The sequence below is a fragment of the Pyrgilauda ruficollis genome, unplaced genomic scaffold (assembly GCF_017590135.1).
Source record: "Pyrgilauda ruficollis isolate IOZ18807 unplaced genomic scaffold, ASM1759013v1 scaffold17, whole genome shotgun sequence".
NCBI lineage: Eukaryota > Metazoa > Chordata > Aves > Passeriformes > Passeridae > Pyrgilauda > Pyrgilauda ruficollis.
In genome coordinates, this window is record NW_024515875.1 from 11,033,977 (window position 1) to 11,056,812 (window position 22,836).

Genomic DNA, 22,836 nt, shown 5'->3' on the forward strand with positions numbered 1-22,836 from the left:
GGCTAGTGCTTCAAACCCCTCTCTGGCCCACAGTTCCTAGAGAGCTTGCTGCTAATGCTGGCCATTAAATCCCGTGTCCTATCCATTGAAACCAAGCTGCTTGGAGCAGTTTCCACCCTTCATCACCCCCACCCCCTGCCCAAAGCCCATTTTCCAGTTCAGGCCTCATCCACTGTTTCCTCTGTCAGTTGAGCACCAGCGGATGTCTGAGTAACCCCCAGCTGAAGAGATGAGGTCTCCTGCCACAGCCTGCTCACCCACTGGATCATGGCGGAGTCTCCCTGTTACTAAAACCATACCAGAGACACAGCCAACACCTTCCAGAACTTGCTTCACCTCTCTTTTAAGAAAGGAAGCCCCAGGAGGTGGTGTAATAAAATCTGGGGATTGAGATTCAGACTGTGGCAGGGGTACCACAAACCATGTAAGTCACAGCCTGGGGAAGAACTCATCCTTTTTTCTGTGCAGAATGAACAGAAAAACAGAATGAACATCCTTTCTCAAGGCAAAAGCAGAGACTGACTCAGTGCTTACGTCACTTGAACAGAAAATAACACCAGCTTCTGAGCTGAGGGCTGCAGGGTCCCCATGCAATGACATGGTGGGAGTAGCACTGATCTTAACCCACACTGTCTTCTGAACCGAGCAGAGCTTTGGCTTCATAACTAAACCAGCAAAATCCTCCATGGATCCTCATACAAGTAATCTGGGTGAGGAAAACATTCCATGTTTCAGGTGAAAGGCTTAAACCTTCCTGGTGAGCAGACCACAAGGAGGAAGAAGACTTAGTTTGTCAGTCTCCAGGCTGTGCCAATGGAATTCATAAAGAGCAGCTTCAGTACGGGCCATCTCCTCACAGCTATCTGCAGACACTACGGACCTTCAGACTGCAGGTCTTCTGGAATCATTTTGGAGCCTAATTTATGTTAGGAACAGCAGGCAGAGTTTCTGGCAACAAGGTGATTGTGACCTTCTGGGAAGCAAGCTATCAGCTTGTCTGGAAAACCTATCCACCTTCTTGGAGGCACGTGGTTTGTCCTGATGGCTTATCTTCTCAGCTGTGCTGCCCAACAGACAGTGAGGGTCGGCCTTTGCCACCTCCACTCCTGTTCATTTAAGAGAAGGCAACTGATGAAGTAAATGATCAAACAATAGTGGGAATAAATGTTCACCTTCTTGTGAGGGCATGGCTGCAGGGGCAGGTATTTTTCACAGCCCAGAAGCTTTCTGCAAGTACATTAGGTACATTTTCTTTTCAAGCCTGACTTATGTAGAATGTCACTTTTTAGGGACAGGACCACTGCATGAAAAAGCTGTACCACATTCACCATTTAAAATAAATGCAGAGCTAAGAGAGAAAGAATTGCTGCAGTTTATTTTGGAGGTGACATCAAGGCAAACAGAGCATTGGTTTCAATGAATTTTATTTCATTCTGTATTATACAAGTGGGATCTGAATCCCCAAACTTCCCACCATCAATGTCATGGAGAAGCACCGCTACACAAGAGGAAGGCAGAATTTTGAAGCCGGAAGACAGACTGGACCAAGCTGTTTCTCCCCACGTGGTCAGAAATTCTTCCTCCTTCACATAGTGTGCTTCCCAGACCAGCAGGTTTACCCCAGGAATGAGAGACAAAGCTAGCTCTAAACATCCCTCTGCCTCCTCCTCTCCCCCACAAAAGAGGCTGCCCAATGCCAGCAGTGGAATGGTTAAAGACAGGGAGCACATCAGGTTTTCAGTCTCTCAACCAGCCCACCAGATTAAGAAGTAGCCTGGTTACTCCCTCTCTCCTGAAAAAGATCCAGGAAAATGAATGACCTAAAATGCTGAAGACTTACCTCCTTTCCTTCCCCCATCCCATAGCCTTGTTCTCTAAGCAGAGAACAGGCAATGAACTCTGAGGAGGCTGAAGGAAAGCCAAGGAAAATCAGGGGCTACCTGAATCCCTGGGAATCTGGTGGCTACCCTGGTGCCCTCATTCATTCCCTTTGAGGTTCAGAGACCTGTTTGGAATAGTACACAGAGAGGGCCTCCCTTAAGGACTCAGAAGCAACCAGGGATACAGAACACACAGGAACCACCGTGAGGGTACACACCATTCCAGGGATGGCCCAAACCACAAACAGGGCAAGACTTCCCTTCAGCCAAGGCCCCAAGGGCTGGGAGAACTGGGACAAGGCCCTGGCAGGGGGAAGAGAGCTCCTGCAGCAGTACTGAGGTCTCATGTGAATTTACTTCTTCTTCCTCTCCTGGGAACAGCGAGGGCAGAACCTGTTAGAAAGGGAAGTACAAAGCCAACATTTAGGGCATGACATGAGCCTCAAGTGCATGGTCCCAAAAGACCTTTTCCAAGGTCCCTGACAAAGCCTTAATTCAAATTTTCCTTTCAATGATATCTCCTAAGTGTGTATATATAGTACTTTTCCCCCTGCCACCAAGGGCCTCCCCTTTCCAAAGTCAAATGGGCCCCCAGGTTGCTTCACTCACCATTTTCCTCTTGGTTTTGTTGTCAGACCCACACAGGCAAAATGAAACCATTCAATGGAACACTGTTGGGATGAAGAGCAGCCAGTTAAAGGCCAGTTTCCTTTTGAAGTTGTTGCTTTTGGGCTACCAGAGTTTCCCAGTTTATTTAATCATAAACTCCAAAATCCCTAGCAGTGATCAAGGATTGAATATTCACACCCAGCCTACACACTGTTAGCAAGGAGAACTCCCCTTCTCCCATGCTAAGTTTAGGGACAAGAAAACAATTTAAGGAAAACCCTGAAGAGAGAGGCACTTGAGGCCATTGCCAGCCACACCTCTGCCCATCCCAGCTACCTGATGTAAGCCCTCTCCTTGTCACTGCTTGCTGTCCCAGCGCCCACCCAAGCAGGACAAGATTTTCCATGCAAGACTCATCTCCACTCCGTTCCCCCCCCCAATTCCATCATGTGCAGGCTCTTACATCTGGGTTGTCACAGCCAATCATCTCCCCATAGGAGACCTGGTGGCAGAGGCAGTAAGTGGGCTCATTGGGGTCCACGGGCATATCCAGTACATCCGAGGGGTGAACATTTCCAAAGGTGACAGAAGGCATCCCATACTCTGTGCTACTGCAGGACAGGAATAAAGTACATCAGCAAAGTAACTGGCTTTGAGAACCTTTGTGTGTCCCAAGGCAGTGCCCTTGTCTGCCAGAGACAGGTACTTCTCTTATTTAAGTGTATACACCCAGGGGGACCTGCTTTCCCCTTCAACCCACACTGCCCTGAAAGAATAAGAAAGTTTCCTTCCTCTTGCTTCCCAAGAAGGGACAGAGGACACACAGTTCCAGTCTGGGGATCTCAGGGAAGCCTGGCTAGGCCTGCCTTGGTCTGATTTCTGGTGCTGCTTCTCATTCCCTCAAGTCGCTTAAACACTTACGTGCGGACGAGCTTCAATTTCTTTTGGGCAGTTTTTGGTGCTTCCTCATCAGAGTTTTTCCCTTTGGAGCGAGCGCGGGCAGCTTTTTTCTCTTTCTGGGCTCGGCCCTCTGGTAAGAAGAGAAAAAGGTGTTGCATCTGTCACCCCACCAAAACAGACACCTGACAGTGACAACCTCTGCAGCACTAAAATACACTCCTGCTTTGGAATGTATACTGGCTTTGGGCCATGCACCCCATCTTAATTTATCTAGCGGCCTTGAATACGCTCACACAGGAAGAGCCCAGTCACCACCTTTTTACCTGTCCTTCAGACTCCAGCGCAACAGTCTTTGATCTGCACCACTCCAGAGCCTGCCTTCATCCCCACCACTTCCACAGTCACTCGGCTGCCTCCTGAATCAATCTGCAGCCCAGAGGTGCTACTCACTCTTCTTGCCCTTGCTGGAAGAGCTGTCATAGTCACTCGACTCTATCTGCTTCTCCTTCAGGTCTGCTTCGAAGCGAGCGAGGTCTGTGTCCAGCCGCCGGATGTGCTTATCGACCTGCAAAGACAGCAGTGGCCAGCGGTTACCACAGGACAGAGCCCAGGAAGGCAAAGAGAGGACAAAGAGGGGACAAAGGGGCAGGGGGCCCTTATTAGGCTCCCTAAAGACTTAGGCCCACTAAAGAGCCGAGGAGCAAGAGTGGGCATGGCCTAAAAATGAGAGATCAGGGCCTTCCGAGATGGGCGGCTTTAGTTCGGGCGTTCACACGATAAGCACGAGACACTTCCCTTCATACCATCTCGTAGGTCTGCATAGCCAGCTGAACCTTGTCGTCCCCAAACTCCTTGCACTTTCCATAGGCCTCCTGGATTTGCTTGAGAAGCCCCAGTTTTTCCTCGGAAGACAAAGTCCGTGCATTGCTGATATACTCCGTGGCCAACTTATCGATCTCTGACTTGAGGTCTGAAACAAGTGAGCCATTAAATACACAAACACCACGCACACCACACTGCCCTCCACCAGGAGAGACTGAATGACTGGAGCAGCTCCAGGCCTCCTCCCCTGCCTGGAGATCCCCATGACAAAGGCAAAGCAGAGCAAAGCTGGTCAGGCTACATACTCCTTTTCTTGCCAACAAAACCATCCCTGATCCTCACCTTCTGTCCTCTGATCCAGATCTCGCATGAGCTGGAAGTTTCTCTGTAATTCAAATGGCAGGTTCTCAATACCTGCAGAGAAAGGAGAACACATGGAGAAATCAGGCTCTTGTCCACGATGCCAAGGCAGGAACAAAGCTAACCACTAACATACACACCCCCCGGTGCACCTCAGACTGCTTCCATTTGTTGCTGGCCCCAAGGGAGACAGACTATAAAAATGTGATATATTTAATGCAGAAGCATAGTTCTAGAATATATATTAGTTAGAAGAAAACTGCTGCCATGCAGAAAGGTCCACACTAAGAAAGCAGAAACCCAAAATCTGTAATGAGGTCACTCATTATAATACAACATCTCCATCCAAAAACTCCACTCAGTAATGAAAAAAAACACCCCAACTGCTGGTGAATAAAGCCATTTAGTTATTTCTACACAAGGATGTAAAAATTAAGTTGATCAAATGCTAATTCACTGAAAAGTGAATCTGTTTAATGCATTCATGTAACATACAGGGGTCATAGACACTTTGGGCAGAGCAAAGATCAAGTCTGAGATGGGATGGGGAACAGAGTGCAGTCTTAACCCCTCGTGACTTGTAACTTGTTGTGCCTTCTGCCCTGTCATCTCAGTGTGGTGTGTCCAACACCTGGAAGGATGCCACACACCGTGAATAATAAATGTTTGTAGGGCTCTGAATGAGCAATGTGAAGTTGATAGTCAATTAATTTTCAATGCACTATGCTACTCACCCCCCAGGCATCACCAGATGCTCAACTGGCAAAGCTGGTAAAAACAATTCTCCTTTTTCCATGCCTGTCTAATCAGAATGAGATCTAGTGTCACTGAATTAACCTGAAGTCTAAGCCTGATCACTGTCACCTTTATACCTCATAAAAATAATAAATCTCTCTTGAAGGTTTAAAAAAGAAGGTCTTGGGGAAAGCTCTTCACAAACACAAGGGAAGCATGTCTCAGCTTCCTGAACTCGCTCTGCAGCTCACATGGAGTGCATCACCAAAGCCATCCAACACATCAGTCCAGGCAGCAATCTCTATGTTCTCTGCACATATTTCTACAGCAATGAATGCCTTTCCACTTCCCTGAAGAGCAACCAGTTGACAGGGAAGGTTCTGTAGGCAAGAAGAAGGTTTTAACAAGTTTTAACAAGTACTACATAACAGGACGTGAAATTAATTCCTGTAAGAGATAAAGCCAACTATGGGCCTTGCTGAGCAGTAAAGTTGCTCCTTTTACTTAGACTTTTGCCCAAACAGCATAATAAGAAGTTACATGCACAACACTTAGGAGCAATCAAGCTGCTGCTTCAACAGATTTCTGTTGCCATTTCTGACTTAGTTACCTGAGAAATGCTCAGATAGTAGGTGTCCTTAAGTACCCAGATACATATTCCACAGCACATACACATCACCCCTGCATTCAAGGACAGTTAGCAGGGCAAATTCAAATTCTGAAAAATTAGTAAATGGCAAAATTAAGTCTGTAGGCACCTCCTGAATTTGATACTTCCATGTTTGTTCAGCATGACAGACTTCACACAAGGTTTAAGCAGCTGACTACCGGATTACATCCCTATGGTTCGAAAAAGCATCTCAGAACACGACGGGGACACAATGCTGAAAATTATTATTGCTTATAGAGGGAGCTTATGGCAGGGATGAAATTCAGCTTGGGAATCTAGAGACCATGCCTTTTTCCCTCCTGCAATCCCCAGCCTCATCAACTCTAAACCTTTCAATTTATACAGCAAATGAAACATGGGTCATACTGCAGCACGCTGCTTTTCATTCCTCTCCAAAGCGCCCGCTGCAGAAGACAAGACAGGTATCCTCTAGAGGAAAACAGAAGCTCTTCCTGCACTGCACACAATATGTCAAATTTATATTGAGTTTATTAATCCTGGAAGATCACAGCTTCTAAATTCTGGACTTTGTGGTTTTTAGAAAAGATTAATGTAATTTCTTTTTCTCTTCTGAAAAGGACAGATGGTAAAAGCACAAATTCCACCAGGTACTGTCAGCTTTCCCTCAGCAGGGCTAGAAACCTTTAGATAGAGCAAGCTCCTGAGCCAGCACAAAAACCAGTAGGATGCTACTGTGCGGGCAGATCAACCCCACATGAGGTTAGGGTCACATTTCACAGTGATATTCTTGCACCAGGAGAAACTCAAGCAGGAGTTTGATTCAGCTACACAACCTGAAAAGAACTGTGCTCTAGTTTTTACAGCCGTCACTGTAAAAATCTGCCACCACCACTGATGCCAGCACATGCCCTCGCTGGACATCTGTCTGTCCTTCTTTTGCCTCTACGTGCCCGGCCTTGTCTGTTCAGCCTGTGCCCCCCACCCCTGAGAGCTCCTCTCTCCCCAGAGCCCGCTCCCCTCAGTGCCAGCCCCTCAGCCAGGCCAGTGGCTCCCCTGCCTCATTCCCTGCCTGCTTTCCTGCCTGCAGGTGTGCAGAGCCCCCTGCTCCCGGCGGCTCTCGCAGCGTGGGGAGGGCTGTCACCTGCCTCTGCTTCTGGCTGAGCGAGTGCTCAGCTCAGGCACCACGGGCAGATCATTTACGCACATGTGAGCCACGATCTTCCAGAGGCTCATTAGCTGGGCAGGCTTCCACTGGGGCTGACGAGACAAACCCCTGCCAGTTGAATTCCTTCCCTGCTAAAACCAGCAAAACGATTTCCTAAAACCACAGCAAAACATTTCACTCGGCAAATCTATTATTGGACAAATGTTCTGCCACTGCTTCGTCAATAAATGGAGAAAATGAAACAAGTGACAGTACAGTGACTTTATAATCAGAACTGCTACAAAGATACTTTATCTGTTCAACTGAACGTGGAAGGAAGCTGAGCAGACCATTACAAATTATGATCCAGAGAGAATCTGGCAATAACAAAAAGCATAACAAGATAAAGCTGCAGATAAGCAAGTTATAACTGAGCAACAAACTATTTGTATGGTATATAACTTAATCTAGCTGTGGGGATGTTTTCTACTACCTGCAGCTTAACTCCAAAGCTCTTGCATAGCCTTAAACAGAAGTGATTCTCTGCATCACAGAATTTATCACAGGGGCCAAAAGACTTGCAGAAATTTCTTGACCTGTGCTGTGCTGGCTACCAGACATCATCACTCTCTAAGTGCCGTTAAAAAAAAAAAATTAGATTTGAGTCTCCATTTCCTCATTCCTACCACCACATTTTTCCTCACTATTTCTAAAAAAATATTCATGTTATTTATGTAATTTCATTTCCTCCTGCTTTTCTCCTTTTTTCCCTCTGCAATTAATTTTGCTCTTTCATCTTAGTAAGATTCACTTAAAATCATCATGACTAAATACTATGTATCATAAAATACCCACGTAATTCTCAGATTATGAAACTGATAATTGTAAAGAAAGAACACCCTAGAGGCATCTTTGATCACTAGAGAAGAGTGATGATATGCAACAACAGACAGAAAAACAAGGAAAAGCAAGGCCCTCTTTCCACACAAATGGCACAGCAGCAGGAGAGGAACAGGATGGTGAAAACGTACAGGGAAGAAAGTGCTAGCAAGGCCAGCAGCGTGGCCCAAAGCATGGGCTGGCATTAACGCAACTGTGCCACAGAATCACACAATGGGTAAGCCTGGAAGGGACCAAGTGGGTCACCTGCTCCAACCTCCCTGCTCAAGCAGGGTCATCCCAGAGCACATGGCACAGGATTGCCTTCAGACAGTTCTGGAATATGTCCAGAGAGAGAGACACCACAACCTTAGTGGGGGAATCTCTTCTAGTGCTTGGTCACCCACTTAGTAAAGAAGTTCTTCCTCATACTCAGGTGCTCAAGTGCATTGCCCCGTGTCCCAGTGCCTGGCACCACTGGGAGGAGCCTGGATCCACCCTCAACACCTCCCTGCAGATACTTATAGACATTGATGAGCCCCCTCTCAGGCATCTCTTCTAAAGGCTAAACAGGCCCAGCTCTCTCAGCCTTTCCTCATGAGAAAGGTGCTCCAGTCTCCAAATCATCCTGATTCCCCTCTGCTGGGCAGGCTCCAGGAGCTCCATGTCTCTCTTTAATGAGGAGCCCAAAACTGGACACTGCACTGCAGAGGAGCCTCTCCAAGGCTGAGTAGATGGGCAGAATTCCTGCCTCAACCTGCTGGCAAGGCTTTTCCTAATGGACTCATTGCACAGATCCATAGAGAAGCTTGGTGCAGAGCCCTACTGATTCCTCTCATGGTCTGATTATCCTGAAAATCACCAGTGCAGCTCTTCGTGAATTTTTTTCATCCCTTCCTTTTCTTACCTTGTTTTCATTTCTGATCACAAGCTAAATTCTCTCTACCTACCTTCGTCTTTTCTCTCCTCAAATGTTATCCCTCCACTAAGCCCATTCTTCTTTCATCTCTTTCACTTTCCTCTTTCCTTGTCATTCTTTTCCCTGTTCATTCTTCCACAGGCATCCATGACCATGCTGTCTTCTCCCTTCAGAACCACGCACTCTCTCTCCAAAAATCAGATTCCAACACCACTTTTTTCCCCTCTCCAATAATTATTATTTTATTTACTTCTTTTTAGAAACACACGTGGGCTGTCAGGTGCAGGCAACTGATATTTAAACTTCATCTGCTTAACTCAGATGTTAACTGTGACACACAAATGCAGAGAGCAAGCCTACACAGCCTGATAACTTCAATTGTGCTTCAATCCTCTGCAGCCCGTCTGTGCGGTGCCAAACAATGGATTTGTGCTGCCCAAAGTCCTAAAAACAGATCAGCAGCACCAAAGACCACCCAAACACACAGTACCCTTCCCAAGACATCTGTTCACCCACCACGTTTAGATGCATGCTTAAATTTTATTAAAAAATGGGAAAAGACATTTTGAAACATAACCACAGTTGCTTTATTGAACAGCTTAGATTTCAGCAAACACTTCAGACACGACACTGCTGAAGGCAATTAAAAAAATTCCTGCTTGTGCCAGGGACTGCCACAATGAGAGGGTAAGTTCTTTGCCCCCCAAGACTGCAAACTGGCTGGGATCTTGCCAGGGAAGCACAATGGACTTTTTGGTACTCCATGAATCTCATAGTTTTGCAGCACTTGAAGTACACTGCAGGACAACTGGCTCGCAGTAATCTTCGAGAGCTTCCTCGCTCCCTCATTAGGGGGGAGGGTGAATTTTGTATCCCTCCTTTCAGAGTGTATCACCCTCTCAAACTACTGCTTCTACTCTGTCCTGCGTTCTCAAGTAATCAATCACCTTCCTGTGCAGGAATTTACCGAAACTTTTACACAAGCACCTTTACTGAAATTGGTGCTTGAGCACAATATATGCCTTTCCCTCTATTCAGAGGGAATTGCAGCCCTGCTGCAATAAAAAATCCTAACCTGTGCCACTATCCTCACAACATCTTGGTAAGGGATAACCCTACCTACAGTTTTACAAAGAGGGTGCTTAGCTGCATGGCAGACTGATTTAGCCACAGCCACCCAGGAATTCTGTGGCCATACCACATATCCCACGCTTTGGGCCAATGCACTGCACACCAGTCCACCCAAGCACATCTGCTTCAGACACTGTCCAAAAAAATGGGCACCAGTCAGCAGTGAAAGTCAGCCATGGAAACCCAATACTCCCCCAAAATGTGGGCCCATTTCTGAGGAAGGGAGGACTCTTTTTGAGCTTATTACAGCAGCTCAATGCTACAGCATCCACAGACAAGATAGCAGGGAATGTTGTTAAGTGTCAGAAAAGGGATCTTTATTGTTAAAGATCAACCTTGATTTGAAAACTTGGAGGGCTTGGAAGACTGACACAACGAATGAGACTCGCAACACTCCTGGCATTTCCAGCCTGCCCCAGACCTCCAAAGGCAGGGACAACGACCAAAGAGACCACAGGGCTGTTTGCCAAAACAATGACATCAGATTTGCAGTTGGATAAGTGAAGAAACACAGAGAAAACACAGCATGCTTTGCCATGTAAAGCTATCTTGTATCAGCTCCAATAAAAACATCGGCCAACAACAAAACCAATTCTAAATGAATTGGTCATTAAATGTATCAGCTCAGTGTGGGCTGTGCCAGTAGCTTTCACACAGAAACAAACGATGCCTATGAATCACCAAATTCTCTCCCCTGCATGAAATGTTTTATAATTTTCCATAGATCTTGTGTGGTGCATCACAGGTGTAACTACTCCAAAGTCTCTGTAAGGTGAAAGGCATCTTTCACTACTCTAGAACAGTGACAAGTAGAGAAAGGATTCATTAAGAGACTCTCATTTCTGAAGAATGATGTGAGAAACTGTAGAGGCAGGGACGGGGGTATGGCTGCATGCTACACTGGGGAAGGGATAAGAGTAATGAAGGTAGGGAATGCAAGAGATAAAAGAACTGCTGGGGAAATTGGAACACAGCCAGGTCTGGGAAGGAAACAAGGGCTCGCCTACAGCAATTTCCAACATCACACCCATGTCCTCTAAGAGCTTTAAGACTGCAATACTTATCACACCCTCATTTGATGAATCCATACAGAGGAAAATCCAGGCAGATGTAGCCATTCCAAAAGAAAAATCCTATTTTACCAGGTTAGCTGATGTTATCAAGGAACGAAAGGACATTTCCATGCCAGTTGTAGGAGAAAGATGACTTCCATGAGGACATGTGCTGCTTCTATTGCTCTGTGCTTACGCTGGCTTAAGTCTTCTAGCAGTGACAAGCCCTGAACTGGTGCATCTCTGCGTGCCAACGGGCAAATGCAAACAGAAGAAGAAAAGCAAAGGGGAAAACCCCAAGGTATACTGGCTGCATTGTACCACGTTAACTTACCAGCTGAGGTCTCCTCACCTAAGCCTGTCACCTCCATCACCCCCACTACAGTATTCCAACCTCGTTCGAGGGCCAACACTGAGCCAAACAGGAACTCAAGCTCGAGCAAACAAAACTTCTCTCTTCTCTTGAGTCTTTATGCACATTCCAGCTTTTAGTCACAAAACACTGTTTTCTCCCTTCTTCTTCCATTCATTTCTACGTCTCCAACTCCTTTGCACCCGCAGGTTTTCCCTTACTAAAGCTGCACTGTGTTACTGCTTGAGGGAAAGCACTTTTTTATCTTGCTTTCTCCCCTCAAAACCAGGCATAAAATCGTTTAGAAACCAGAAGGAGGCAATATTTGAAAACATGGAAATCTTTTTATGTTTAAATTCAGCCACTGGAGAAAAACACTGAGGAAGAAAAGTGGAACAAGAGACATTCCTCTTCTCCCATTCCCTGAATCCAATGGCTCAGTAAGTAGGATGAAGGGATGAAGGAATGAAGGTGATCAGAGTAGACAAGATATGGAGTTTCTCTGTCAGGATGCTCAGCACACAAGGGATGTGTTTTTCTGCTGCAAAAGCATCTGCCAAGAGCATAACACATTTCAGAGAGATTTACTTTGTAATTAACAGCTTAAAGCCAAGGAAAAGGGCATGCCTAATCCTAGGTCTAAACCCAGTTTCAAATTACAGCAAGACTTGAAAGCTGCTGAAATACCTGACCTAAGAAGCTTCTAGACACCTTTTACTACGAGAACTCTTCTTAAATGGGCTGTTCCACAAAAAATAATGGAAAAGAACTTTAGATGTCTAAAGCAGAGGGCTCAAAATATATGAACTGAAACAGCTGGGGCTGTGTGCCTAACTTTGTCAGACTGCTCATGCATCTTAGCATAGAGTTTTTAATTACCTACTCACATGATGCTTCACACAAGGTGTTTCTCATTCCCAGTGACTGAGCACTGATTCAAAGTTTTGTTTTATTCTCTTTGCTCAACACTGAGTCACATGCTCAGACCCAGAGCTCAGTCTGAAAACTGACTTTGTAACCAGCTTGTCAAGGTGTTCACTATTGTGACAATGAAGTGTTTTCACAATGCTGCAGGGGAGTGGCCCATTTCCCTCACCAACAGAACGAAGGCCACGAGATTTACTGAGGCCAAGAGATTAAAGCCAAAAGGCCAGCGAATTACAAACTCTCCTCTTGAAATGTGCAAAAATGCTTCATAGCATGACTTTTCAGATTTATCTGTTCAAGGCAGACTCCAGCTGCAGCTATGAGCATTCTGCACATCTGCTCCTCTGGCTAAAAATTTCCACTCATAATCTGAGGGAAGCACAATCCAAGCAAGGAAAACCTGAATGAAGTGGGACTCACGACATAAAAAACCCACCAAACTCACTTTGTCAGAGTGATATTCAGTTGCTTCAAACAGGAGGCCACCTTTCTTCTTCCTAAATTTTCACTTAATTCCTTACACACCTTCCTTTATTCAAAGATATGAAGAGGTCCTACAAATAACTGCCCTCTTTCATCACACATTCCTCATTCATTCCCTGAGCAGATCCAGACAGAAAACCACAGGAAAGAGAATCTCTGTGGGAAGAAAAAAGACATTCAACTGAAAACTGTGTCTGCAAGAGCACTATAGTATTAAAGAATCCTGTTCCAAGACACAGATGCAAATTAAGAATTAGACACTTTTTATAAGAGATGACCAAAAGTTCTGGACTTTTTATTTCTATCAAATTGCAGGAAGTTTTAGGATATTGGTGAACTACTTTAAAATGGAAATGAATGTTTTTAAAAAAAACCCACTGAAATAATGTGGGAAAAGAAAGGGGAGCAGCAAGTAGGAAACGGAATGCTGTCAATCAGTTAGCATCGAGAAGAACACTTGTGTCTAAAATACTGTATGCATTCTCCCAGAGTCAGGAGTCAGGCAGAAGGCCAGGAGAGGAGAGGAGAGCAGGCTTAGAGAGCAGCAATATGGGTAATCAGAGATACATCTGTTACCTATCAGCAGCCTAGCTTACTGAGGCTGTGGTGGGTGCTCTGTGATGCCAAGTATCACAGGACATCCATGCTTTCCTGAAAGAAATCTAGAATAAGCACAGCAAGTGTCTCGTGAGTAGCTAATGACAGCAAGTAATGTTGCACCAGACAAAACTGAAAAGGCCTTAGACACCTACGGGTAAGCAAAAAAAGGCCAAACCATCACAGCAAGGAATGTTTTGTTCTTCCTAAAATCTTTGTAACCAGATGGTTTTAAGGACTTTTAGATTGTGCCCATCACTTTCATTATTTTTTTAAGCAAGACACCTCAACAATAACAGTGACTCTCCTGTATTAATATCCACCTTCAACAGGACAGGAATCTCTAATCCAACTGCAGGACCACAACTCTCAGCTGAGAGAGAAGACTTTGGCGTTTCCTCTGCATGCCTGTACAAGAGAGGAAGAGGAGTTCCCAGGCTGGCTGATTTCAATTGACTCTGATGACATGATCCAGAGCTGTTTGACTTTGGCAGGAGCATTCTCCAGCCACCAACCTTCCCTTCTCTCCAGCTGTGTAGCCACAGTACCTCTCCACCCTCAGCGCTGCATCCTGCAGTCTCTGCTCACCAGCTGCACATCCCAGGCTTTTGCTCCTCTATCTCCACTCTGCAGCTCTTACCCAAAATACACCTCTGGCCTCCCAGCAGGAAAACCCTGCATCCCCCCTGTGCACTTATTCCTTGTCCACCTGCTTCTTTCTCCTCTCTCCCAGCTGAGGAGCCTCAGTCACTGCAGCCTTCTGCACGGGAGTGAGAACTGCACAAGAACACCAATCTTCGCTCCTCTCCAACCTGCCTCCTCATTCAACTCTTCTTCCTGGCTTTTGCCTCCTCCCTTGCACCTCACAGATCCTAGCCTGTTCAGCTGCAGCTTCTTTTCAGCTTTCACTGAAATTTGTTAGGGTTCTTGAACATTCTTAGAGACATTTCCTTTCCTAAAGACAAAAGGAGCACCGAATACACAAGGAGCGAGACACCCTGTGTCCCTATCAGCACCCTGTCATTTCTGTGCTGGAAGAAACCCAGTGTAGCAGGACATCTGAAGAGCCAAACTCCATTTTTTTCCCCCCCATGCATATGCAAGCAGACAGGGAGAGATTTAACTGGCTGGGTGCAGTGAAGCAGAAGACACATTACCAGAACCACCCCGCTTTAAAGACACCATGCCGTGAACATCCTTCCCTGTCTCTAGTGCCCACACCAGACCAGCAGGAAAACGTGAGAACAGCATTCCTCAAAGAACAGGTTATTCATTCTTAACTCATTAGCCCACTCATTGAGAAACAACTCCTCCGAGGGATCTGCTCGGCTATTTTAAGAACGCCTTGTGGGTAAAACATGCACTGAAAGTCTCATCCCCAAAGGGCAGAGTTTTACCAAGTTTTAAGCCCCTTAAGGCAGGACGGTAAAATAAGAGGTATCATAGGAGGGCTCTGATAACCCTGCCAACTCCATTAGCATTTACAGAGCTCCTCTTCGGCCAGAAAAGCAGGGCTGCATTTGTAAACTGACAGCGTGGAAGGCTACCGTAACTACCGCCCCACAGATCCAAAAGTTATCTGTGGCTCGGTGTCTATCCCGGGAAACCACAGCCAGCCGAGCTCCCGCTCCCGAGAGGCGGCTGGAGCTGCACCGGGCTCCTCTCTCGTGGGACAAACCAGCCGCGGGGCCGCGCTCTCAGGGCTCCCGCAGCAGCTGCAGCCGAGCCTTGCCCCACGGACGGGGCCTCTCCGCACGGCCCGGGGAGCGGGCGCCCGCCAGCCGGGCCGGGCTGCGCCCGAGGGGCGGGGAGAGCCCGCGGGCGCCCTGGGCAGCGCTCGGCCCCCGCGGGGCCCCGCCCCTCGGCCCGTCCGTGCCCCCCGGGCCGGCTCAGCCGCGGCCTCGGCCCCGCCCCGGCGGCTCTTACTGTCCAGGTAGTGCTCCAGGTACATCCCCGCCGCCATCTTGGCCCCACACACCGCCGCTTCCGGCGGGAGGCGGGCGCGCGCGGTCCCCGGAAGCGGAGCTGCCCGGCTGCGAAGCCGCTTCCGCCCGCCTGCCCCGGCACTTCCGCCCCGCTCCCGCCGCCATTTCGGGCTCTGCGGAGCAGCCCCGGGCGGTCCCTGCGGAGCGCAGCGAGGGTGGCCGGGGCACTGCGACAGCGCTCCTGCGGGGAAAGGCTGAGGGAGCTGGGCCTCTGCAGCCCTGGAGGCTCAGCCGACTGAGAGGGGACCCCATCCATGTCTATGAGCATGTGAAAGGAGAATGTGACTCTCCTCGGTGGTGCCAGGCCCTAGGGCAGAAACTGATGCACAGGAAGTTCCACCTGAACATGAGGAATAACTTCTTCATGTGCGGGGGACTGAGCACTGGGACAGGTTGCCCAGAGAGGTTGTGGAGTCTCCCTCGCTGGAGCCTCCAGGACCATCTGGAGGCAATCCTGTGCTCAGGACGAAGGAGCCCGCTTGAGCAGGGGGGTCGGAGCGGTGGCACACCGTGCTCCCTTCCAGCCTGGCCCGCTCTGTGCTCTGGGCCAGGACGTGCTGGGCACTTGGTACCGTGGTTTCCCATTCACCCCGTAAGCCGCCAGTGCCGAGCAGCTGCTGCTGTGTCCTGGGCGGACATGGAGGGTCTCTGCTGTACGGGACGGGTGTGAGGAAACTTCCAACAGAGTAACAAAGCAATTGAGTTCAACGTGTGACCCTGCTCGCTTTCTCTTCGTCATGCCAGAGCCACTTTGTGACCACACACCACGAGCCACTTGAAGGTTTAGAGCCCTCCCCAGCCCTCTGCTACACGAACCCTGTGGTGCTGTGATGTCACGTGATTATGGAGAAACTGAGACAAAATTACCTTACTTCTGTTGATCCTTAGGTTCCAAGACATGCAGGATTGTTTTTTTTTCAAGAGGTCAGCACCTATTTAGCATCCTGTGCAGTTTGGGAGGCACTAGGTTTGGTAAATACTACATTTCATCCACCTTTCTCCTGCCCTACACCATCCTGTTTTATCCTGACAGTCTATGCAATGACAGCCATCGCTCAGGACTGAATGCTCCCAGATTCTGGCCACAAGGAGAAGTGATTAGATTTCTTTTTCTCTCTTTTCCTCCCAAAGCTCTTCCAAGATACTATCTATATGGATATACTAGGATTAATTCTTTGAGCAGCCTGCACTGCAAGACTGAGGAGCTGTTACATAAAGGAACTGCAGCTGTTTGAACTATGAACCATCTTGCTGTTAAACTACTGGGTTAATTCAGAGAGTCTCTGTGTTCTGACGATGGAGTTTTCCATTCCTCTTCCTACAGTCATTTAAGTTATTTATGACATATTTTTAATTATTCAAAACACATTTCTTAGTCTTTTCAGTTCCCATGTGGAGCAGCTGGCTTCAGTTAGCTGAACATTATTGTTAAGCCTCTTTAAAGTACTTCAAAATTCTCGTATAAATTGCCTTATACTCTTAATTAAGGGGAAGGATGTGGCTGTTACATAAAAAAAAAAAATCTGCTCCCTATACCATGTCACAGTCCTAAACCAGAATCTCCCAAACACATCCTGTTGGGGCTACCAAGCTGAATGGAGCTGATGTTAAAAATCAGACATTCTTAGACAGCACTAATTTGTTTAGGCGACCACCTGGGAACCCCATCTTATCCTCCAAGCCAAGGCTAGGAAGATGCCAGAAAGAAAATCTCCCTCTGGACTTCTTGCCACTGCAGATACAAATGATAGGGCAAAGAAGAGGCACTTGCCCAAAATCTAAATGGCAAATCTCAGTAAAGCGTACAAATGTGTCTCTAACTGCATGAACTGCCACTGTGAATTTGCAAAATAAAGGGGAGAGGCAGTTTTGTGTGCCTGTGTGGTCTCACAGCAGTAGGAACTCTACCATTCCAGCAAAATCTAGTTCCTGAGCTCTAAGTCTTGGAAAGCTTGTTATTTTTGCTTTCTTTACAAAGTCAAAGAAAGGGTTTGCATCGCTCAGGGCTCCAGAAGCATCCTCACCCGCAGAGGAAGTGTCAGCACGGCAGTTATTTGTTGAGGAGTATTTTTTAAACACTTCTGCACGCTCAAGTCCGAGCAGGGGCGCAGATGGCTGTGCAGGAAGGTGCTGTCCCAGCTGGAATAAGCTCTAGAGACCCAGGCCCATTTATGTCTAACCCTCGCCCAGCCTCACACACTGATCCTTTGGCAAGTGCTGTAGGAACAAAGCCTCACACACTAACTAACCCCCGTGGCTGTCACACTCCTCCCCCTCGCCCCAGGCTGCTGCTACAGCTCCATCCTGCAGTTAATCCTGTAGGTAGCTCCTGGTCCGACAGACAACCTGCGGGATGAGCGGTGCTGCCCAGGCCTCGGCACCTCCGCAGGGAAGCTGCACGGCCTACGGAAGCAGTCTGCAGGAGTGGTTCTCAACCTTTATTGATCTACAGGTGCCTGTGTGTTTTCCCTTGGAAATGTAAACATCTGCATCCCAAGCCTCCGGATTTTAGTTACCTTCTAGACTTCTTAAATGTTGTCCAAGGACTGTGAGGAAAAGGGCAGTGCTTGAGAGGGATCCTCATGCAGAACCCAGCAGGACAGCTGTAACTTCCGACCCTTGTTCAGTTACCTTTTTGCTGCTGAGGTACGTTCAGCTCTTCTCACTCTTTAACATTCTCAGTTAAGAGGTCCCCGAACTTTCAATTTCCTGTCTTCAGGAAACACGAGAGGTACCCACACTTTGTTCTCACAAACGGCAAATGATTGATCTGCAGCACTTGGCCCCGAGGGGGTTAATTAACTTTACAAATGAAAGAGGATGCCAAAGGCCACAAATTATAACTGTGTCCATGTTTCAAAAACATACCTACTTCAGTAGCAAAACTAGGCGTAGACTCTAGTTCTTTGGTGTCACGATTTCTTTTCTTGCAGTTTTTTTTCCATTCATTACACAGACACTACATGAAATCGAAATGTTTGTTGGACCAAGTTACTACATCTCTCTAGTACTTTGGTGTTCTACTATACAGAAACAAGAAACCATGCACACAAATTTAATCTGTTGTACCTGAAAGGACGACTGAACAGGTACCTATCTTGTAGTTAAGGAAGTGTACAGAGCAATTTCATTCTGTGTTCTGAAACTGCACTAGTAAACTTGGGCAGCTTTCAGGTACATTACCTGCAAAATATCAGAAGAAAATCCTAAACATGATATATATCCTTTAGTTGATATAAAGATGATAAAATAATCAATAAAAATATAGAAGACAGACAGAATCTCATAATTATATTCTATATTAGGAAGAAAGTTGGATGATGTAGACACATCCATGAGGTAATGAAATATTACCTATTGCCAATGAGATTTAGGAAGATGTTTAGTTCTACCCATTAAATAAAACATCCTAGAAGTTGCATAGCTAGAAACTGACAATCAGTAATTTGAAAAGAATTATCTGGCAAGCAGATGGAAGCAATGGGCTTTCTTTTCCAAACAACTTTGAAGTTCTGAATGTGTTCCAGACCAGCCAATACTTTTCCTTAAGATGTATTTGCAAAGCAAGTAGGCTCATCCAGGTTGTTGTAAGGCAGTTAACCTAACACTGATGTGGCAAAATCACAGTGGCGTTGACAGGGGCCGCACTCAGCTAAGGAAAGGAACATATTGTTGTTTGTTTTAATTTGAAGGAAAAGTCCTAATTAAAAGAACTGGATATCCTTGCATGGCAGGCTAAGTTTGGTGGCTCAAGATAGCCATCTAGGACTAATGTAGCAAGACTAACTGAACACTGAACAGCTGGGTTGCTGGAAGGGAAAAGAAAGGCAACAGATAAGAACTACATGATGGAGCCAAGCCTTATCGTGAAACACCTCAACCAGCTCAATTTAATTCAGCTGTTTGGAAAGATGAATACAGTGACTTGATCATGGTCTGTAATTCATTACACAAGAAGAAAGACTTCTTATAGCAGAAGACTTTAATGTACTCAACAAAGGCATAGCCAAGACCCTATGCATTAAAATAAAAAAAGTAGTAATATAGAGTGGCAATTTCAATGGCAGTGATAACTAACAAAAAAACTGTAATAAGGGACATGGTTGATTAACCATAAGGCTTTAAATTATAAAAGTCTTAAATCTTTCTTGAAGATTTAACTGAATTATAGACCAGCAATACTATCATTAGTCACGGCTGAGATTCTGTTACTGTTTGTGGGTGACTTTTCTAAATGATTTCCAGCCTACATGATGTTTCCTTTTAAAGCAATGACAATTTGTAAAATCCAACTAAGAGCAGAAAATCAGCTTGGAAAAGGACAAGAAGGAAAAGTGCTATTACCTTTCAGCAAAGATACAAGATGCAACCTAATACAGAACTCCAGAGTCATTTTCAAGTCTTCTTGGGTACAAACATACAGAAACAAATGGATTGGCAGCACAATGAAAATGCAGGGTGAAAGAATTAATGGAGCTGAAGAAGGACCATGAGATTTTGTTAAGCGAATATTCCACTCTTGTGAGTGGGAGGTAAATAATTGAACTGTTGTTGGCTTGAGTGCACAAAGCTGCAGACTGCAGAACCTCAGGCTTCATCTAAAGAGGGAAGAATTTTGTACAAGTTGATACATTTTGTGTCTTGCAGGTAGCTACAGCACTTTTTAAACCATCTGGAGCACTATGAATATGTGAAACAACCATGGGAATCCAAAGAGGAAGACCTAATCCAAACTCAAATAAGTGGCAGAGATAATGAGGGCAAGGTATCTTCAATTATTTCCACATCAGCAACAGGACTGGGTAAACAGAGAAATTCTCATTGATAAGAAAAAAAAGGAGGCCCGGAATAAAGTGGCATTTCTGAAGCTCAATGGAAAAGTCCCTTAGTAAGAAATAATTAGTTTCTTCCTGGCCAACAGTAAAAGCTATAGACTCAGCAGCAAACTGCACAAACACGAACAGTAACACCTTTGAAATGACGGGTAACAGGAATTGTACAGCCTCAAATACATATGGATACCCCTGCCAGGTATCAGATTCCAAGAAGGGCAACACACAGCAGAAAACCTCAAACCAGGGACCAGGAAAGGTGATTACAAACACCTTTAACATATATACCAAAAAATCATTGCAAAGAATTTTAACTTTTGAGCCATTCCCCATGGAATTTAACCAGTCAGCAAGGTCTTACTCTGACTTTTAAAGCCTTCCCAGCTTAATTCAAAGACACTGCACCCAATCCAAGTCATTTTTCAGACTTCAAGATGATGCATTCAAGATGAGAGAACAACTTGAGTGAAACTGGCAGTTTTGTCCTGTCCGTGTGGAACATGGACATGCAGAGGAGAGACACAAGTAGTAATAAACCTGAGTCTGATAACTTCCAAGGGGAGCAAAACTATAAACTGAGCTGTCCATGGGGAAAAAAAAAAGAAAGAAGGCAGAGAAATATGAATTAAACTCTCCTGTAAGAAGAAACATAACAGATGGAAAAGGTGAAAGTCAGACAGCAACCAACATAAATTAGACACTATAAAAATAGAGAAAACTCTTAAGAAAGGCTTTGTGACTAGAAAAACTAGTGGTAAAAGGAATATTTTGCTCTTTCATTCCTTTCAATCACAAAATAAAGAAAGAAACCTTACTAATAGTACTGATCTATGCTAGATAAAAATGGTGAAAATGCTAGTCACACAGAACAGGAGAAACCAGTCAAGAAATACTTCCAATTCCATCTAAAGAAAGGAACAAAATGTAGCAGTCATATGAAAATAGCAACTTCTATCTAGTACCATAGTATCAAAGTAGGAGATGAGACAACACCTACTAGGGATGTATATTTTGAAGTCAGCAAAGAAACAGGAGGCCTGAAAGAGTTTAGTAACTGGCTCTCTAGCCCAGTGATTCTGATCTTTAAATTAAACTTGGGATATTAGACAAATACCTTAAGACACTCATGACAGTACTCCCAAAAGGCAAATGAAGTGACTCAATGACAAAATTATGGAAAAATTGTAGAGATGAAGAATTAGTGAACGGAAAAATAAAACCTATAACATAAAGGTTTTACAAAATACAGATTCTGTAGTTAAAAAAAAAAAAAGAAAAAAAAAAAAAAAAAACCCAAACCCTAATTTCATTCTTAGATGACATCATTATACATTTGGTTTAACAAAGGGGACTGCATAGGTGCAACATACTTAAATTTTTATAAGGCATTCACCTAGCACCATAAGTCAGAAAGATAAACTGTACATAATCAAATACTAAGAGGATTAAGAAATGCTCAGCCTGCAAGTCTCAAAAAAAAGCTAATGAGAAGTTTCACTCAATGCTTTTCAAGTTAGGTCAGATGCAATACTGCATTTCAACCTGGATCTGAAAGTAAAAGTAACAACTGATACAGTTTGCAGGTGACAGAGCTATGAAAGCTGTGAGTAACCTGGTCCATCAGTCAGCCAGGTCCATTCACACAGGCTGCACTTGGACACAGCCCCACGGGAAGCACCCAGGAAACAAGAACACAGAGCATACCTGCAGAGAAGGGAAAACGCTATCATGGAAGGCCGAGACTTTGGATGACCAGACTTGACCAGACAAGCAGCCACTGTGAGCTCCTCTATAACACCATGAGAGGAGGGAAAATGCAGTCCTCTGCAGACTTAAGGCAAAGAGCCAGGGGGACTTCATCCATGGCACTGGGGCTTCAACACTCAATTCCAAAATGAATGTGTTTATAAGATAATGAAAACTTTGACAAGATGTAGAAAGAAAAGAGTAATTCATAGGCTGGAAGAAATCTCTTACAGTGGAAGATTTACAGAGTTCTATCTGTTTACCTTGTCAAAAAGTGGATTGAGAAGAGACATTAGAGAGTTTAAATGCAAGTCTGGGGGGGAAAAGTCCCATTTGGGTTCTCTAAATCAGAGAGATGAATGTTTCCAGAACCAGGAACCAGAAGCCAAAGCAAGGGGAAAACTGGCTTAAATATTTCAACAGTGAAAACATGAAGCCCTTGCAGCAGGCTACCAATGGATTTTATGTCCCAGTGCCTCAAAATCAAGCCAATGCATTTTGTCAACACAGTTCAAATACTGATCAGTTCTTGGGGCTCAGTACAGGCCAAATGGATTGAAATGTCACCTGTGAAATGCAGGAGTCAAACCAGACAGCTCCTTCTAGCCTAGCCTGTGCACCTACCGAACACTCCACCCGTGTGCAGCCAACCCTGGTGACTAAACGCAGAGAAAAAGGTTTCTGCCACAGGCTCCCCAGGTGCAGAGCTCCTCGCTTTCCTTGTGCAAACCGCCAAGTGCCAAAGGCAGGGACGTGCTGCCCTCGCGCCTGCCCGCACGGCCCCTCCAGACTCGGGGCAGCCAGAGACTCCTGCAGGGGTCGGGTGCAGGGGGAAGGAACACACGTCACAGG

General features: G+C 45.7%; 1 protein-coding gene across 3 annotated transcripts; it reads right to left on the bottom strand.

Moving 5' to 3' along the window:
- Positions 1 to 1,410: 1,410 nt before the first annotated feature.
- Positions 1,411 to 15,406, bottom strand: ING4 (inhibitor of growth family member 4). 3 transcript variants are annotated; one of them, XR_005954815.1, is made up of 10 exons: positions 15,348 to 15,402; positions 4,554 to 4,625; positions 4,193 to 4,359; positions 3,840 to 3,954; positions 3,411 to 3,519; positions 2,953 to 3,100; positions 2,490 to 2,551; positions 2,099 to 2,273; positions 1,941 to 2,005; positions 1,411 to 1,792 (listed from the first exon to the last, which is right to left on the bottom strand). XR_005954815.1 is itself a non-coding variant. In XM_041463958.1 (8 exons), the coding sequence occupies exons 1-8, from the start codon at positions 15,382 to 15,384 to the stop codon at positions 2,234 to 2,236; spliced, it is 750 nt and encodes a 249-aa protein (XP_041319892.1). In that variant the 5' UTR covers positions 15,385 to 15,406; the 3' UTR covers positions 1,411 to 2,233. The 3 variants fall into 3 exon arrangements, 1 of the variants encoding a protein (XP_041319892.1); XR_005954814.1 differs by having other exon boundaries at positions 1,411 to 2,005; XM_041463958.1 differs by having other exon boundaries at positions 1,411 to 2,273; positions 15,348 to 15,406.
- Positions 15,407 to 22,836: the final 7,430 nt, after the last annotated feature.

What these genes read in the sequence shown, in the direction of transcription:
- ING4 (XM_041463958.1), bottom strand. Translation starts at nt 15,384, where the DNA reads ATGGCGGCGGGGATGTACCTGGAGCACTACCTGGACA. An exon ending in TCTGGATCAGAGGACAGAAG is followed by an intron (nt 4,360 to 4,553) that starts GTGAGGATCAGG and finishes CACTTGTTTCAG; the next exon opens with ACCTCAAGTCAGAGATCGAT. An exon ending in AAATTGAAGCTCGTCCGCAC is followed by an intron (nt 3,101 to 3,410) that starts GTAAGTGTTTAA and finishes CCTGTCCTGCAG; the next exon opens with TAGCACAGAGTATGGGATGC.